This window comes from Ambystoma mexicanum, chromosome 14 (genome assembly GCF_040938575.1).
Source record: "Ambystoma mexicanum isolate Mex_15411 chromosome 14, UKY_AmexF1_1, whole genome shotgun sequence".
NCBI classification, from domain to species: Eukaryota; Metazoa; Chordata; class Amphibia; order Caudata; family Ambystomatidae; genus Ambystoma; species Ambystoma mexicanum.
The window spans coordinates 668577454-668595999 of NC_090940.1; the positions used below are offsets into that span (position 1 = coordinate 668577454).

At 45.7% G+C, this 18546-nt stretch overlaps 1 protein-coding gene across 8 annotated transcripts in view; it reads left to right on the forward strand.

The window, feature by feature from the left end:
• SYNE2 (spectrin repeat containing nuclear envelope protein 2) overlaps positions 1-18546 on the forward strand; it is a 1840150-nt gene that overhangs the window by 1505541 nt on the left and 316063 nt on the right. For all 8 annotated transcript variants that reach the window (XM_069638223.1, XM_069638224.1, XM_069638227.1 and 5 more), the window contains one exon: positions 15272-15476. In XM_069638223.1, coding sequence (XP_069494324.1) covers positions 15272-15476 — 205 coding nt within the window. The remainder of the gene's footprint in view (positions 1-15271; positions 15477-18546) is intronic.

Genomic DNA, 18546 nt, shown 5'->3' on the forward strand with positions numbered 1-18546 from the left:
GAGACCGACTGGGCCGAAACGGTTGAGACCCTAAAGGTACCAGGGTGCTTGGAAGGGGTACCAGAGGGCACTGGCAGGCGCTGGTGCCACAATACTGATGCATAAGGGAAGCCCAAGGGGGAGAAGGAACTGCACCACCAAGAGGAGAAAATCCCACAGGTCTGGGACCCGCATCCTTCTATGAAAAATAACCCAAGTCATCTTCATAGTCACAGTACCTGGCAGGATGGTGAACCTGGTCTGCAGCACCAAAAGGGGAGAATCCCATGGGTCTGGTACCCAAACCCTTTTATGAAGATGAACCCAAGTCATGTTCATAGTCCCTGTACCTGGCAGGTTAATGAACCAGGTCTGCGCACCAAGAGGAAAGAATCCCACAGGGCTGGGACCCACATCTTTCAATGAAGAGCAACCCAAGTCATCTTCATAGTCACAGTACCTGGCAGGATAGTGAAACAGGACTACTGCATCAAACAAAGAGGAACGCCCGGGTAAGGGACCTGCACCCATAAGATTGGTAGCTCATCTGAAATGTGAATTTTTGAAGTGCAAAGCAGGACAGGCAAAGAGAGGCATATCCCTGGTAATATTGAACTGTGAATTGTGAAAGTCTGAGAAGGGCTTGGCGGAAGGAAGCCCTTCTGACCAGCCTTTGTGAGCCGTTGTAAAATGCATACCAAAGTCTAAGAAGGGCCTGGAGGAAGAGAGAGCCTTGTGAACTGTGAAGTCAAGAGACCTCGGGAGAAGGACACAATACCTCCTGGTGTCTTCTCTGAAGATTGTACACCATGAAACCAATCAGAAGAAGGCATGGCATGGGAGTCATTCCCCTGGCACTGTGAGGACATTGCGAACAAAAAACCTGGAGAAGGAAGGCATTCTCCAGGAATCCAATAGTGAAGCAAAACTATGGTCAATAAGGAATGATGTTTTAGTTGGAACTTTTTCTTTTGCATTCAAGCTAAACCGTTACAGCACCGCCAGCTGGAACTTTGAATGTTTCCTGGGAAAGGAACTAAGATCTGGAGACGAGAGTCATTCCACAGGCGAAATTCCCCCTACGATTGGAACTGTGGCTCATCGTCCAGAGGAGGAGTCATTCAGATACATCTTAATGACAATCGGCCATCATCTGTTCTGGCAACTTTAAAAGGTTCTCCCTTTTAAAGGAGAAATACTGCGTCTCATCCCACTGGGCTCTCCTCACAACCCCGGGCCTTGTCTCCTCCCAGGTGATTCTCCCACAGTACACCACCCCCAAGGTCAGGATCAGGAAGCGTCTGCCATTCACTGGTCACCTGGGAGGAGATTTTAGGCAGGGTTGTACAAATACCGCTTTAACAATTGTCAAGACTACTACCAGCTTTCGAGGCCGAGGGCTATTTTGAGGTATGGTTAGAGGAAAACACGTACCCGCCTTTTCCTTTTAGGGATGTTCCTTTGATTGCCCAAACTCTAATGGCCTATTGTCATGTATTAGTACCAACCTCTTAGTGAAACTACTTTTGTTTACCCCCAAAATCCCAGTAGAGACATGGTACACTTCATAGTTTCAGTGCGCTTCAGTTTATCATTTCTGCCTGTAAAGGCCAAACGATAGGTTATATCTATGCTTAATTGATTTCAGTAAAGCTTTTGATAAAGTACCCAGATGTCTGCTGTGGACCAAACTGAGAAACTGGGGCATTGATCTGTCCTTATTGTACTTAGTCATCCTACTCTAAAACTTGAGGAGAACCATCTCTGGTTCCGGAAGCACCTCAAAACCTTCCTCTTTGCTTCTGCCTTTGCTCCCCTTCCCCCCTGCTGATCTGCTCTCTTGGCGCTGTGCACCTGGCCACCCTCTGTCCCCTGGGCCCAGGTACCTGCTCACCCTGCCACCTTCCTGCACTGCGTCCTCGACACCCCTTGCACTGGCGACTGTATCTGTACCCATACACCCACCGCCCCCATTTTTCTTCTTTTTCTGCACTTATTCAGACTTACCCAGTCTGCTTCCTTAAACACAGCACTTGCCACTTGCTGGCTGCACTACCACAGTTTGCCTCCATTTTCTATTTATTTTTTTTAATTTCTTTTATTTATCTGCGCTCCTCGGCTCTGCACTTTCCACTCTCCCCCTTCCATGCACTTTTTCCCTTTTCCCTTTCCCATGCACTTGCACGTTCTCAATGTCACTGGGCCTAGTTAGATCGTTTTTATGTTGTGCTGTGTTCTCCCTTGTTCCCCTCCCTTGCCTAGTCGCGCTCTGAAACACTTGTGTACGAGCGCGATACAAATAAAATATCATATATCATGCATCCTGATACTATGGTGGTTGAACATATGAATCAAGGGGGTGAGACTACATCTGAAATATGCACTAACGAAGAATTAAAACAGGGCTGTGACTCAGCCCCTCTAATTTATCATCTATATATGTAATATGGATCTTGCTATTAAGCCCGCTCCAAAAGTACCCACCCTGCATTGGAACGGCACCTGTCCCTTGCATAGGTTATGCTGACGGCATCATCTAGATGGACTGCACCCCAATACGTCTACAACGTTCTTTAGAAGCATTATCTGTATATGCCCGGGAAAATAATCTTAAGGTTAATGATTCAAAAACTAAAGTTTTTATTATTGAAGGTAAATCCAAGAAACCCTCCTTTCTTTGGTCAATTGATTAAAAAACCTCTTGAAGTAGTGGATATCTATACATTCCTGGGATTTCCGATATGTGATTGCTCCCCAACCCCAAGATTTCAACGGCAACCACGTTTGATTCAAAATATTGAAGAAATGGCTTTTATTAAAGCATTTTGAATAAAGTTGGGTGGGTTCTATATTGAGGGCACTTGCGCGATCTATGAATGGCTTTTCATATCATACTAAACACTGACACAAGGACGAGACTAGAAATAGTAAACACTACTCCCAATAAAGCTCAACCTTTAATTCCTCAATACCATGCAAGATGAAAATCCATGGCCACTGACACAAGGACGAATGGCGGAGTAGTGATGATCTAATGGTTTATTTAGAGACCACCCTCAACACGGGGAGCTCCTACCCTACTCACTCAAGGTGTCACACAACAAACTGTTTACCAGATTCTTTTCTTCAGCCCCACTTCAGATGCATATCATGTACCCTGGATCCCTCCCCCTGAGATAACAATGAGCCAAAAACCAGGCCGTGTACAGGACATATATTTCTTTATTTGATTAGATGTTAATAAAAATTGCACTGAAATGTCAAAACCCACTTTATCTGTTAGGACAACACAATAAACCTCTCTCAACATAAATAAATCACAAAAGTGAGTTGAAAAGAACACAAATCACAATTCTTTACTTTCTACAAATGTCAGTACAAGAAACGATCATCACTGGTCATGGAACACATTTATAGATGTAGTGCTGTGCAATTTCGATTTTCCTGCATGCTTAAAAGGCCAGCATTTAATTTTTTTACAAATTTGTGCAAATGCATATGGCAATTTTTGTTTCACCCACACTTTTTGCATTAAAATAAACAAAGGGTGATTTAGCGGTTTGTTTTTCAGATCCCCCTACTATGGTCTGCGTTGGGGAAGTCTAACAGAAAAATTTGAATGATTTCGGATTTTAGACGCCCCTACAATGAAAGGCCTGTGTTGGGAAATCTGGATGGTAAAGGTGGGATGATTTGAGAATTCAGGATTTTCAGCCAAAAAAAAACCCACTTAAAGACTTGTGTTAGGGGAAAGATAGATACAAAGATTGGACTGATTAGAGAAGTCGGGGTCAACAGGACAAAAAGGATTACCCAATTAAATTATAGGCTATAGTTTTTCAGCGCACACTGGGAAGTGAGCTTTGTTCATTTTGAATTTTAACAAAAATCAGTGTTCCACCAAACGGGGAATTAATTAAATTAATATTTTTAGTTAAGTAGGCTAAGGATCTACACAGGTTTTCCTCAGCCCACTATAAAGGGAAGGGATTTAAGGCAAGCAGACTCCCCCACCTTTTGGTTTTCCAGGGCTCAGTTCTACTTACTTATAAAGCCTCTGTTTAAAGTTCAGTAAAGCCAGCTGCATTTCAGGGCCCTCTGAAAAGATAGGACAGGGGTCTGGTCGCACCACTCTCAAGGATGTCCTCCTGCTCTCCACCATAGGATCCAGTCAGCTTTTTTTGGCCTTCCTAGAAATAGGGAGCTCCACCCAGATGCACTCAGCAATCTCCTGTGGTGTTTCCTTGCAACTGTCAGATGGTTTTATCGGCTCTCTTCGATGGTAAATTTCAACAGCTCTCTCTTCCTCCTAGTGCATTCCCCCTTATTTAGCAGCAATGACACCATCAAGTTTACAATCTTGGGGGAGTACCTTACAAGAGTTCCTGCAACTAGGATTGCACAGTTACCTTCTCTCTGCTCCCAAATCCAGCCTCCTGCTAAGGATTGGTTTAGGGGTCTGGAGCAGACATATGGCAATTCCCATTTGCAATCTCCATTTGTTCTGAAGTCAAATTCTGGCAAAAATCTAGTTTTGTGTCACATATCGCCCATGGAAGGTATGGAAGAGATGGTCGATATGGGAGGAGGACTGATTTATTCCATGCAACGCACAGTGCGTTCTAGTCTTCCAGCATTAGCCGCCTTAAAGACCAGCAGATGAGAAGCACCTGTGCGTTGCAATTTCCTTACTTTGTACCCACTAGTAAATTTGCTTAAGCTCCCTCTTGTGTTCCCTCCCTGTTTTCAGCTTTCCTTCGTTTGCTAGTGGGTTTTGCTTTCCACTCTAACGGCTCCTTGCCGCCTTCCGTTCTGGACTACTTACCTCTCCGCTTGTGCGGCTTCTGTCGCCGTAACCTGTATGCCTCTCTCTCAGCCTGTCCTGCTACTGCTGTACTCTCTCCCACGCTGGGTGGTTCCCCAAATGTCACTACTTTCATTGTACTCTGTGAGCGGTGTCTACCGTCGGAGCCGTGTGTTCCTGACACACGGTCCTTTCCTTGTGTTACATTTTCTCTGCGTGTTAACCGCACACCATCTGGACCTCTACCCAGACAACAAGCAACCGCCTACTGTGACAACAACCAGTGCATTCTGGTACTTGTAGGCAATACTACTCTCGCCTTCACTCTTACTGGATTTCTCTACGGACTGCATCAGCTACCATCCATAGCAAGATCTACCAGGGTTTTTCATCCAGTTTTTCCCTCGTTTGGGGTGGGCTCCCTGGAGTCCCCGCTGCTGGGCACATAGCCTCTTTGGAAAAGTGGCCTCTGGGCGAGCCCGCCCTTCTCTCTTCAAACCCAAGAGCAAGATCGGCACCAAGTCCACAAGAACCACCTGGAGAGAAAAGAAAAAGGAAAGTTCTACAGACAAATCTACTGCACCTCCAACAGATTCATCAGGTGAGGAGTGGGCTAGTGGGGCTAGTTGTGTAGACGTTGTGCTTGACCACCCTGTCAAACCTGAGAGATTGCAACGCCCGGAAAGAATGGCTAGCCTCGAGCAATATCAGGAAAGTGCCAATGCCATACAGGGTCTAACTGTGGAAATGCGAAACCTCTGAGCGGATAACGCTGCTTTGAGAAAGCAAGTTCAACAGAGAGAAGACACCAAGGGAGACTTACCTCCTATTTCCCTACCATGCGGAAAATTTGATGGCAACCCAAAAAAGGTGGAGGAATTCCTTGATACTTGTACAATACATTTTACCTTTCGCCCTAAGACATATGAGCTGGACAGGGCTAAGGTGGTAATTTGATTTCCAATATGGTAGGTAACGCCGTGTCCTGGGCAATTCCCTTGGTGATGGCTATGGATCCAGCCTTAAACAACTATGGCACCTTTGTAACACAGTTGAAAACAAAATTCGAAAGACCCGAAGTCTTCTATTCAACTTTTGAGAATCTACTAGACATACGTCAAGGAACCTTGGACCTACAAACATATGTCACCAAATTTCATAAAGTAGCAACCGAAGCCGGATGGCCGGAGATGGCTCAACAGGCCATTTTTCATTGTGGTCTGCACGAGGACATAAAAGACGAATTGGCTAGAGTGGCCAGGCCTGCGTTTTTCCAGGAACTAGTGGCCTTGGTTTTGCAGATAGACTATTGTATGACCGAAAGAAGAGCAGAGAAAAGGAGACCAGGTTCGTTTACTGCCCTACCTAGCCTACCCTCAACACCTGAAAGGATACCAACCAAAGAACCTCTACAGATAGGAACAGCAAGAGGACCGCTTACTGCATGCGAACGAAAGAGACGCAAAGATCTCGGGCTGTGCATGTACTGCGGCTCCAATACTCATTTGTTATGGGACTGTCCCGAGGTTCGTCCCAGAAGACAGAGAAACGAAAGAACCCGACCTTGAACAGGGAAAAGGAAGGGGAAGGTACAGTTAATCCCTGTGCAGTGGCTCAACCCGCTGTACTTGACAGCAATAGTCTAATGGTGATCAAGATTCTTATTGACTGGAACATAGGGAATCCTGTTGAATGTCTAGCCATGCTGGATTGTGGGGCAGCTAGTAACTTTGTGGACGATAAGTGGGCCATGGCGCATCAGATACCAAGATGCTCCAAGATACGACCAATCCCAGTTGAAGGAGTTGATGGTACCCCGTTAACCTCCGGACCCATCAGTCAAGAGACACAGGAATTAAAGGTCTAGATGTCCAATCACTATGAATACCTATCTTTTGATCTGATAAGAGCAGCACATTTTCCTATTATCTTGGGCATACCATGGCTTCGAAGACACAACCCAAGCATAGACTGGTGTGAAAACTCGGTTGAATTTCAATCCCATTACTGCTGTAAACATTGTTTGATTCCAGAACCAGCAAAGCCGACAGTACAAAGAATGGTACACAGAACCATAAACAGTGTCAGCTTGATACCTGTCCAATACCAGGAGTATACTGATGTGTTTTTGGACACTCAGCCACAGAACCTTCCACCTCACCGAAAGGAGGATTGCAAGATCGAACTGGTTCCAGGTGCAGAAGTACCGTTTGGAAGAATGTTCCCTTTGTCACTACCTGAAAAGGAGGCTCTCAAGGAATACTTAGCGACAAATCTAAAAAACGGACTCATTCGTGAATCCTCCTCATCGGCAGTTGCATCCCTTTTCGTTATTTCAAAGAAAGGAACAACCGAACTAAGACCATGTATCGATTACTGAGGACTTAACAGTCTAACCATAAAAGACCGGTATCCCATGCCATTGATAAAAGACATTATAGAGGATGTCCAAGGAGCCCAGGTTTTCACCAAATTAGATCTTAGGGGAGCATATAATCTTCTGAAAATCTGTGAAGGAGACGAGTGGAAGACTGCTTTTAGAACACCTCTTGGACATTACGAGTACAGAGTTATGCCCTTTGGTTTAATGAACGCACCGTCCCAGTTCCAACGGTTTATGGACAAAATATTTGAGGATGTACTATATTCTTCGGTTGTAGTATATTTGGATGACATACTCATTTTTTCCAACACTCTGGAAGAACACCGCCAACATGTTCAGGAGGTACTACACAGGTTGAGAATGAACAGACTGTTGGCAAAACCCGAGAAGTGTGTCTTTTAAGCTACAACCATACCTTACTTAGGGTTGATACTCTCAGCTGACAGCGTGCAAATGGATCCCTCCAAAACACAAGCAATAACTCGATGGCCGGTACCCACATCAGTGAAGGACATACAGAGATTTTTAGGTCTTGCCAACTTTTACTGTAAATTTATACCCAACTTTTCAGAAATCATCTTGCCCATTACTAATCTCTTAAAGAAGGGTGTTAAATTTGTTTGGGATCTAACAATAGAACAAGCTTTCCAAAGACTCAAGACAGCTTTTGTGACTGCTCCCATATTGAGACAACCAGACCAGTCCTTACCTTTCATTGTGGAAACCGATGTTTCAGGCGGTGCAATTGGGGCAGCACTACTGCAAAGGAAGGAGGATGGATTGGAACACCCCATCGCCTACTACTTTCGTACACTTAGCCCCAGTGAACAAAACTACTCTGTATTGGAAAGAGAACTCCTGGATATTAGGCAAGCATGCGAAGAGTGGAGACATCTATTACAAGGAAACATTCATCCTTTTCAGGTTCGTACTGACCACCAAAATCTGAAGGTTCTCCAGAAGATGGAATGCCGGAATTCCAGACATGCCAGATGGGCCTATTTTTTCTCTCAGTTTGACTTTGTTCTGACATACTTACCAGGAAAGGACAATTCTCTTGCTGATGCTCTCTCACGCAGTCAAGGAGACTTTGGAGGTTATCAGGGTCAGGAGATCCTTTTAGCAGGAAAGCGGTTTGTTAATACCCCTAACACTTTTCTGCAACAAGTACAATCCACCCAGAGCAAGGAAAACGACCCTCTAAACAAGGGAATGACTCAAAGGGGAGATATGTTATTCAAAGAAGGTTTGTTGTTTCTGCCTACGACCGATTTACAAGAACAAGCAATGGCCTGGTGTCATGCCGTACCATTAGCAGGACACAAGGGACAAAATGCCACTTTAGAATTGGTTTCTAGGCAATTCTGGTGGGCCACGATGGCAAAAGATGTCAGGAACTATGTCGCCTCATGTCCTGTATGTGCCCAGAATGAGTACGTATATTGCAAACCCCTCCAGTAGGTCCGTGGCAACACATCTCCACTGATATCATCGTAGACTTACCCGTTTCTAACGGGTACTCGGCCATCATGGTCACGGTCGATTCATTCAGCAAATTGGCTCATTTCTCACCCTTAAAAGGATTACCCACAGCATGCATTACTGCAGAGGTGTTTTTGAGAGACGTGGTCAGATTACACGGACTACCCAGACCATAGTATCAGATCGCGGCACACAATTCACATTGAAATTTCGGACTGTTCTATGCAAATTCCTAGGATTAAAAAGATCCCTTTTGTCAGGGTTTCATCCGGAAAGCAATGGACAAACCGAACGTCTCAATGCAACTTTAGAACAGTACATCAGGTGTTTTTGTAATCAAGAACAGAGTGATTGGTATCAGCTTCTGCCCATGGCAGAATTTTCCTGCAACAACACCAGACATTCCTCTACAGGCATGAGTCCCTTCTCATGCACCTATGGATTTAATCCCAGACACATACCTCTGTTTGGTCAGAATTCTTCTAATGTTCCCTCCGTTGATCTGCTCATGAATACTCTGCAAGACCTTCAGAGGAAGACACAATCCAACCTTGAGATGGCACTTCATAACAGCAAAAGGTGGGCAGATCTCAAGCGACAAACCAACCCTGAATGGGAAATTGGTACCAGAGTATGGTTGTCAACCAAATACCTACCCAGGTGGATACACCGAGGCAAGTTCTCTCCCCGTTACATTGGACCCTTCTGGTTCACGGCTAAAATTAATCCGGTGGCCTTTCGCTTGGCTCTGCCAGCCAAACTACGAAGAATCGATCCGGTGTTTCACACCTCCTTACTGAAAGAATACACAGAGGACTTGCACAAAATAAAAATAAAAAAGACAATCAAATTCCAGCAGTAAGAGAGAACCAAGGAATACGAAGTCTCCAGACTCCTTGATTCCAGGTACAAGAATGGCACCTTGCAGTATCTAGTACTATGGAAGGGGTACCCAATGTCTGAGAGCTCTTGGGAACCTATTAGACATATATCAGCACCTCGTCTCATTCAGAAGTTCCATCGACTGCACCCGGGAAAACCAGGAGGGTGCCAACTGAGAAGGGGTCATAACTGTCACATATCGCCCATGGAAGGTATGGAGGAGATGGTCGATATGGAAGAAGGACTGATTTATTCCATACAACGCACAGTGCGTTCTAGTCTTCCATCATTAGCTGCCTTAAAGACCAGCAGATGAGAAGCACCTGTGCGTTGCAACTTCCTTACTTTGTACCCGCGAGTAAGTTTGCTTTTGCTCCCTCTTGTGTTCCCTCCCTGTTTTCTGGTTTCCTTGTTTGTCATTTGCTAGTGGGTTTTGCTTTCCACTCGAACGGCTCCTTGCCTCCTTCCTTTCTGGACTACCTAACTCTCCGCTTGCGCGGCGTCTGTCGCCGTAACCTGTATGCCTCTCTCTCAGCCCTTCCTGCTACTGCTGTACTCTCTCCCACGCTGGGCGGTTCCCCAGCTTTCATTGTTCTCTGTGAGCGGTGTCTACCGTCGGAGCCGTGTGTTCCTGACACACGGTCCTTTACTTGTGTTACATTTTCTCCGCGTGATAACCACACGCCATCTGGACCTCTACCCGGACAACAAGCAACCGTCTACTATGACAAGAACCAGTGCATTCTGGTACTTGTAGGCAATACTACTCTCGTCTTCACTCTTACTGGATTTCTCTACGGACTGCATCAGCTACCATCCATAGCAAGATCTACCAGGGTTTTTCATCCAGTTTTTCCCTGGTTTGGGGTGGGCTCCCTGGAGTCCCCGCTGCCGGGCACATAGCCTCTTTGCTATAGTGGCCTCCAGGCGAGCCCGACCTTCTCTCTTCAAACCCAAGAGCAAGATCGGCACCAAGTCCACAAGAACCACCTGGAGAGAAAAGAAGAAGGAAAGTTCTACAGACAAATCTACTGCATCGCCAACAGATTCATCAAGTGAGGAGTGGGCTAGTGGGGCTAGTTGTATAGACATTGTACTTGACCAACTTGTCAAACCTGAGATTATGTGGCAAATCTTCATAATTTTACTCTCAACTGCCATAATATATATGTTTTCAAATTCAGCTAATTATGGGAAATTAAATAAGACGACGGCCAGGTCTGCACTATTTTGCACGTTCGTGTGGCAATTTTCTGCCGTTTAACCAAAAAACATAACCGTTATGAATATGTAATTGAACACCCTTATTCCTAATGGTATCCTCCACTCATTCACCAACTCTCACATTTGGAACATTTTCAGATCAGCCAGAAACCTATTTTAGTGACATATGTCCCACAGCCAGCAAAAGAGTTTGCCTCTGACCCATAGAAACATTTTTATGGAAATCACGTGGGCTTTTCAAATGTCACTGGTATTTTGTATGCAAAACATAATATATATTACATTTTGCCAACACACGCCTTGTCTTTTTCGCTGACATTTTTATGTTAGCAGGGAAACATTTTTCACATTTAAACTGCAAACACACATGCAAAAACCATCTTTGTGTTGGTGTTTAGAAATCCCATTTTCGTGTGAAAGGCACCTTTGAATTCCTTCTTCCTTTGTGGATTAAAGCTTTTCCTTTGGTAGTGACAGGTAGGACCTTTCCACATGGCCCTTCAGTTTTAACTTGAAAAATACACATGCAAAGCCATTTTTGGGTCAGTGTTTAAAATCCTGCTTTTCATGTGAAAGATACCTTCAGTTTGGGGCCTTTGATTGCACCCTACAATGATTATTGGGACCGAGTATCAAGTGCAACGGTCTAGTTGTTGGAGAAGAAATAGCCGAGCTGGGAAGTTTAAATACAACCCAAACTCAGCTGATGGAGGTCAAGACAGTCACGGGAAGGAGAAGGAGAGGATAGTGCTGCAGACGCGGATCTGCCTGCCGGTCGGGAATGCTGCTAAATGCAAAGCAGAGGAAGGGTGTGCTGTGGCTGTGTGTGGAATTCGACCATCCACACAGTGGGTGTGCGCTTGACCTGGGATTTTTATGAAATATTTAAATGAAATTGAATGATGGTATATCAACCTCTGGAAAATGTGTGGGGCTAATCCACACACATTTTCCTATGCTCGCTGCACGGCATGCACATAGAGCCGTGTACTCTGGGTGGACACAGCCTACAGGTGCAGCCCCCCCTGTCATATTTAGTTGGGATATGACTGGCGGAGTACACGATGCATCTCCAGAAAAGGGAGGACCAAACCTTCGCCCTGCCATGGCCAGCGTGATTAACTAACAAAGGCTCCATGGATCTTCCCTGTCCTTTTTTGGGTCCTACAGCTGGGGGCAGCAATTTGTATACCATTCAGAGGGTATTCAAACAGGCTCACATGGGGCCTGGCTTCAGAGGCTAACAAAGGAGACCGGAAACCCCAACAACCTTTCATATGCAACTATGTCAACCTGAAGCCATCTTCCGCCCTCAGTATCGATTGACAGTGAGCTGTCATGTCTGGGACTGCATGTTAACAGGTGTCCTCCCCGCAGGGGGACCCCATTCATAAGTTACCAGAATGTGGTTTGCAGGAGCCTAAGAATATGGTCTCACCGCAGCTTCAAGAAAGACCTGCTTTAATCGGGAACCACCGAGAGCTCCATTAACCAGAGACACCCTTTGATCCCCAACAGATAGCAAGATAGGTGGGACTTAGTATTACATGCTTTCACCCCTTTACCTTTTCTGTTGCAAAGCACTCCGCTTATGACCTCACACATACAGGAGATTGTTGGTGGAGACACAGGATTGGTTAATTGAGGTAGGCTTAGCCTGCACCAATCCCTGTGGTCCATTTGGCTTTAAAAGCAGGCTCAGCCCCTCTTTTGGGAGATATGAAGACTCTACAGTCCCCAACAACTACCGGCCAATTATAGCGTTCCCCTTCCTACTGAAAATATTGGACAGAGTAGTCTATGTGCAAATTAAGTACTACCTGGAAGCCAACCAAATCCTAGGTATGCACTAGTCGGGGTTCTGTCCCGGCCACAGCACTGAATCAGCAGATGAACCAGATTTATGAGATCAAGGATGAAGGTAAGCTGGTAAGCTACTCCTTGTTCTTACGGCTGCGTTCAACCTGGTCCACCACAAGATTCTTTGTCATCACCTAACTTGTGCAGCAGATTTTTCATCTGAGGCTTCGTCGTGGATTGCTTCCTTTCTGGAGGAAAGATCCATCAGAGTATTTTCTGAAAATACGAGTGCCACCCCTGCGCCTAGCCTGTGCAGCGTGCCACAAGGGTCTTGTGTTTCCCTGACCCTCTATAATATCTTCACAAAACCTCTATTTGACTTACTAGACTCTACCGGCATATCCTATACCAACTATGCCGATGATACCCACATTTTACTCGCCCTTTCCGGCGACTACCTCGAAGGCTCCAGCTGCCTAAACGCTGTTTACACGACCATCCAGGCCTGGATGGCCACTCGCCGCCTCTGCCTTAATAATGAAAAGACAGTGATCCACCTGGTAGGTCCGTCGGCGGTGATCAAGAAGCTTGATGCCCAATACTCTGCATTCAATATTGATGGCATTCCAATCCAAGTGTCTTCCTCAGTGAAAACACTGAGAGTTTACTTGGATGATAAGTTCTCACTCATTGTCAAGTGAATTTCATCGCCTGCATCGGCCACTTACACTACAAAACTGATTAACGCACCCAGACCTTTTTTATCCCCCGACAGTTGCCTTACAATTGCCCAAGCTGTTATCGGATCCAGGCTCGATTATTGTAATGCACTCTTTGCAGGCACTTCTGAACACAAAATCCGAAAAATGCAGGTTATCCAGCACACACTTGAAGCAACCCTCAACATCCCCAAAAGGGAGCACATCACCCTGTCAAGAACAAATGCCCATTGGCTCCCCATTCGAAAACGGATTCTATTCAAAACCTTTTCAATCACACACATGTCTCTCCAATGTGGCTCCCCCTACCCCTCACAGAAAATTAGGAAAACTAACCTATCCAGACCAACCAGAAAGGCCTACGCCAACTGTCCCGTCCAACCCATATTTAAATGGACTAAAGCGGGCGGCTCAAGTTTCTGAACAATTGCACCAAACAATGGAACTTACTTGTGCCGGCCTTGCATGCTGAGTAATCATAATGGACCTTCCGCAAATCTTTAAAGACTTGGCTGTTTGCATAAATAATGATTGAATTGAATTGAATTTTATTTCTATCACACTCGTACACAAGTGTTTCAGAGCGTGACAAGGCAAGGGAGGGCAACAGGGGAGAACAAAACAACTATCTTACTAGGCCCAGTGACATTGAGAACGCACAAGTGCATCGAAGAGGGAGAGGGGGAAAAGTGCATGGAAGGGGGGAGAAGTGGAAAGTGCTGAGCAAAGGAGAAACATAAATAATAATAAATAAATAATAAAGGCAATAAACGGTGGTAGTGCAGCCAGCAAGTGCAAGTGCTGGGTTTAAGGCAGCAGACAGGGTAGGTCTGATAAGTGCAGGAAGAAAAAGGGGGGCTGTATGGGTACAGATACAGACCCCAGTGCAAGGGGTGGCCCGGAGGCAGTGCGGGAGAGTGGCAGGGTGAGCAGGTACCTGGGTCCAGAGGACAGAGGATGGCCAGGTGCACGGTGCCGAGAGAGAACAGATGAGCAGGGGAGAGGGGGTGCAAAGGCAGAAGCAAAGAGGAAGGTCGTGAGGTGCTTCCGGAACCGGAGATGGTTCTTCTCAAGTTTCAGAGTGGCAGGGAGGCTGACCCTGAGGGAATTAGAGGTAGAGGAGTGAGGAGCTCAAGAGGGGAGGTATTTACGTAGGGATAGCTGAAGGTATTTTGGACCCAGGCCCCAGAAAGCCTTGTGGACAATGCAGAGGGTTTTGAATTTAATCCTTCATCCACTGGGAGCCAATGAAGTGATTTCAGAGCTGGAGAGATATGATCCCAGGGCTTGAGGCCAAGGACTAGTCTCGCAGTCCTGTTCTGGATAAGTTGCAAAGGGCGGAGAGTAGAGGCAGGTAGATTTAAAAAGAGGCTGTTACAATAGTCCAACCTAGAGAGAACCAGAGCCTGGGAGACAGTGAGCTTCTGAGGGAAGGAGAGGAAAGGGAGAGTACCTCTGAGGAGGTACAGTGGGAAGTTTGACATTTTAGAGACTTCAGAGATGTGGGCGAAGAAGGAAAGTGTGGAGTCAAAGATGACCCCGAGGTTCTTAGCCTCGCAGCTAGGGGTAGGAGGGCAATGGTCGTGAAACTTCAGGCTTCAGCTGACTATCTGTACATCTTTCCTTGTGAGTAACTGGTGTATGTAACATAACCTTGATGCCTTGGGTTTAGTGTGCTATATAAATGGAAAAATTAATAAATAAATGTCATGTTTGCTGAGAGCAGAATGAAACATTTGCAAAATAACACGTTGTTCTAGTTCCCCCTGCGTTGTGTTCCTGTAAGTGCCTTAATTGTTGTCAAATTTTTCAGACCATTCTACAACATTATGCAGAAAGTGAATAGTCCCCACGTCCCCTCCAAATTGATAAAGGTCAATGGTGGTCAGTTGGAATGATGGGTCCTGTTAAGAGATGTTTTAAAATGTTGCTGTGGTTTTGGTTATACTAAACCTGCACTGACGTTTGCTTCAATTTGCTATACCTCCGATCTGTCAGATGGACATCAGTGACCCAAGACCTCTCGGATCAGCTGAAGTCAACACAGCCCTTGTTAGTCCTATGCGAGTCTTATGTCAACCGGTGCACAGAGGCCCGCGTTGACTTTGAGACACTGGAAGAACAGTGGCACGGTCTCCTCAATGCGAGCATGCCAGAGGACGCCGTGGCAGAACTCCTGCAGCAGAGGATGCAGGATTTGAGGGTATGTGACATTTCCTCAAACTTCTATTTTGCCACACATTTAGAACATGACCTCTTGTGCCAATCTTTTAACACACATTTTATGAATACCCCTGTGCTTGTGGTTAATGGTAGAAAATATGTTTAAAATGTTTTCCAGTACACTTAAAACAAGACATCCCCATTCAAATTGCGCACATTAAGGTCTTCTCCTGGTGCCTGACATGATAGCCATGCCTGCATTGTTTTCTTTAGCTTGCATTTTCTTGCATGAAATGATCCAGGCCTTTCCTTTTCTATGTATTTTGATTGCTCTGAAGGGCACACGCGGTGACACAACTGATACATGATAGGGGGATGCAACGGACATGCTTCAAAGACACCGGTTAGATGAGTTTGTCAAACTCTTGCCAGACGGTGATGCTTTTTAGTTTTTTGTGCAGCACGATAGTCAGTTTCAAGTTGGTGAAGGCAGTGTAAAGGATTCTATGGCACTGACCCATGATTATGGGTAGTTCTCACAACCCTTTCATATCTCCAGGGCTGGAGGCACTTGGGCTTTTGGTAAAATGACCGATGACATGTGGTCAGCTGGTACGGCATGGTCAGCTTTTGCATATAGGCAGGTGTTCGCTGCTTAGGCTTTTGCGGACTAAGCAACCCACATTAAATGCCAGCCTCTAATTAGTTGCCAGTCAATCCTTTTCACTGCTTGTGTGATGTGCATTGAAAATTTGAGTCCTAGGACAGAGGTGGGCTGCATAGTCCTGGGCCCTCTGAACTTTGAAGATAGTCTTCAGTAGGACACTTGCATAGATTTCATTGTTTGGCGGCTTGGTGCATGGGGGCCTGTGCTGCTAGTCTTGCAAGGATCCGTGGGCCAGTGTAAGGAGTGGTAACATCATTATACTGATCATACAGGGATGCTCGTTACCTCATAAAACCCATGCACCATTTAGATTGTCTCTCGTCACTCAAGGACATCAAGCTATAACCACGCTTATGGGGGAACCAGTCTGTGAGACTGAGTGGGGAAGGGAGTACAGGCGGAAGGGTGGCTGAGCAGCAAGTAAGAGGGGTGAGAGGGCAAGAAAGTCCTGGAAAGAGCTGCACTCTCTGTATGAGATTGTCAGCAGTCTTGCTTTAGTCGCCAAATCATGAGGAGTTTCATGAACTAGTGCAAAGAGGCAGTTCGTTAAATGTTGTCAAGTAAAATTGTTCCACAGGGTAGAGAGTGCCACAGAGACCCTTCTAGCTCCAAAGTGAATTGTGTTCACTGTCTTTCACAACACAATCTACTTTTCATATCTTGCTTGAAGAAGATGCAGTCTTGATGGGGTAACTAGTATGTTCCTTGATTGTGGGGGTGATGTGGATTCATATCTTTGTTTCTTCAGTGAGGCAGGCTGCATCAGGATGGGTGGCTTTCAGGGGTTGCCATTGGGACACCTGCAAAAAGCTGTTGCTGTCTTCCAATTGGGCAAGTACTAGGGCTTGGAAAAAGTGTCTGAGGAGGAGATGAAGGGCTTGGTTCTGCGGTGTAGTGAGAGCTGGTTCCAGGCTCTCTGTGTCTCCTTGTGATGTGAGTATTGAAGTAAAAGTTACAGTCGATGGTAAGGCCGAGGGACTTGTTTCTGGGGAGGAGTTTTTAAAAGGTTTTTTTAATTTATTTTGAACAAATAACAAGGCACATTACATATTTCAAATCAACCAACACACCTCAAATAACATAACAACTCCCCTCCCCCCTAACTCCCACTCAGACTAGGCTTACATCGCACCCTTTATTCCTACTTTATTCGTTGATCTCATTTTGTGTTTCAACAGTAGCTTCCTGTGTGGGAATCACTACCACTTCCTGTGTTTTGCATTCAGAGTCTGTCCAAGACTTGACCCCCACCCCCTCCCTGTTCTCCCTCTCTGCTGGACGCTTCCTGTCATAGCGTGGTCTCAGCTTTAGCCCATTTCAATACATCTCTCCACCACGCTTGTGCCACAGGTCTTGCTTGAGCTTGCCAACTCATTGCTATTCTTCTTTTTGCCAGGATATACGCTAAATATTTAAGTTTATTTACGTGCAGAGCCCGTTTGGGCTCCGGGAACCTTCCCAATAGACAAGCTTTGGGAGACTCCACATCTAAAGTGATTTCCACTTTTTCCAACGATTGTGCCACCTCTCTGCAAAACCTGCCAATTTCCACACACGCCCAAAACATATGCACCAAGTCAGCATCCACCTCCCCACATTTTGGGCACTTCTGAACCCTTGCTTGGCTAAATTTGGCTATTTTGTTCGGAGTCAGGTTTGCTCTATGTGTCACAACTGAATCTATTTTAGTTTTGCGTTCCTCGACACCTTTTTGTGGTACAATTTCACTCTGCACCACCCCTCGTTAGAAAATGGTTCTCCCAGGTCTGCTTCCTAGTACCGTCGAATCCGATCTATCTGTCCGCCCACCTTAAACATTAAATGCTCGTATTTACGTGATACTTCGTGTCCTCCTTCAGACACATCATAAAATGATTGAGTCACTTTGTCCGACTGCAAGGGCATGACGGGGTCAAGCCACCTCCGTTTTAGGCTTTTCAGAAGTCTGGCGTGTATAATGTACTGCCCACTATGTATTCCAGTGTTTACATGGTGTAACCTTCTCATATTGTTAGGAATGTTCCTATGTGGGACATATCCCGTCTGATCCAGGTGGATGAATTTGTCTATCATGGGCCTCAGCCGCTTTGCCATCACTGCAGTGAGGATCTTTCCATCTTGGTTCAGCAAGGACAGAGGCCTGTATGACCCACATTCTGTGTCCAGTTTGTTAGGTTTGAGGAGGGGGATTATTATTGATTCTCGCAACGACCCTGGTAACACACTGTGTTCGAAGGCTTCATTTAACATCGCCAGCAGTGGGGGAAGGATATCTGTCCTATATTCTTTGTAAAATTCGATGGGAAGACCAACCGCCCCAGGGACTTTGCTGCTAGGCAATGTTGCTGGGGATGAGTTGTTGGTGGAAGTTGCAAATTTCACCTGCCAGCTAATTCTAGAGTTCTCGTGTTTGGAGACACCTCCAAAAGGAATGTAGGCGTTC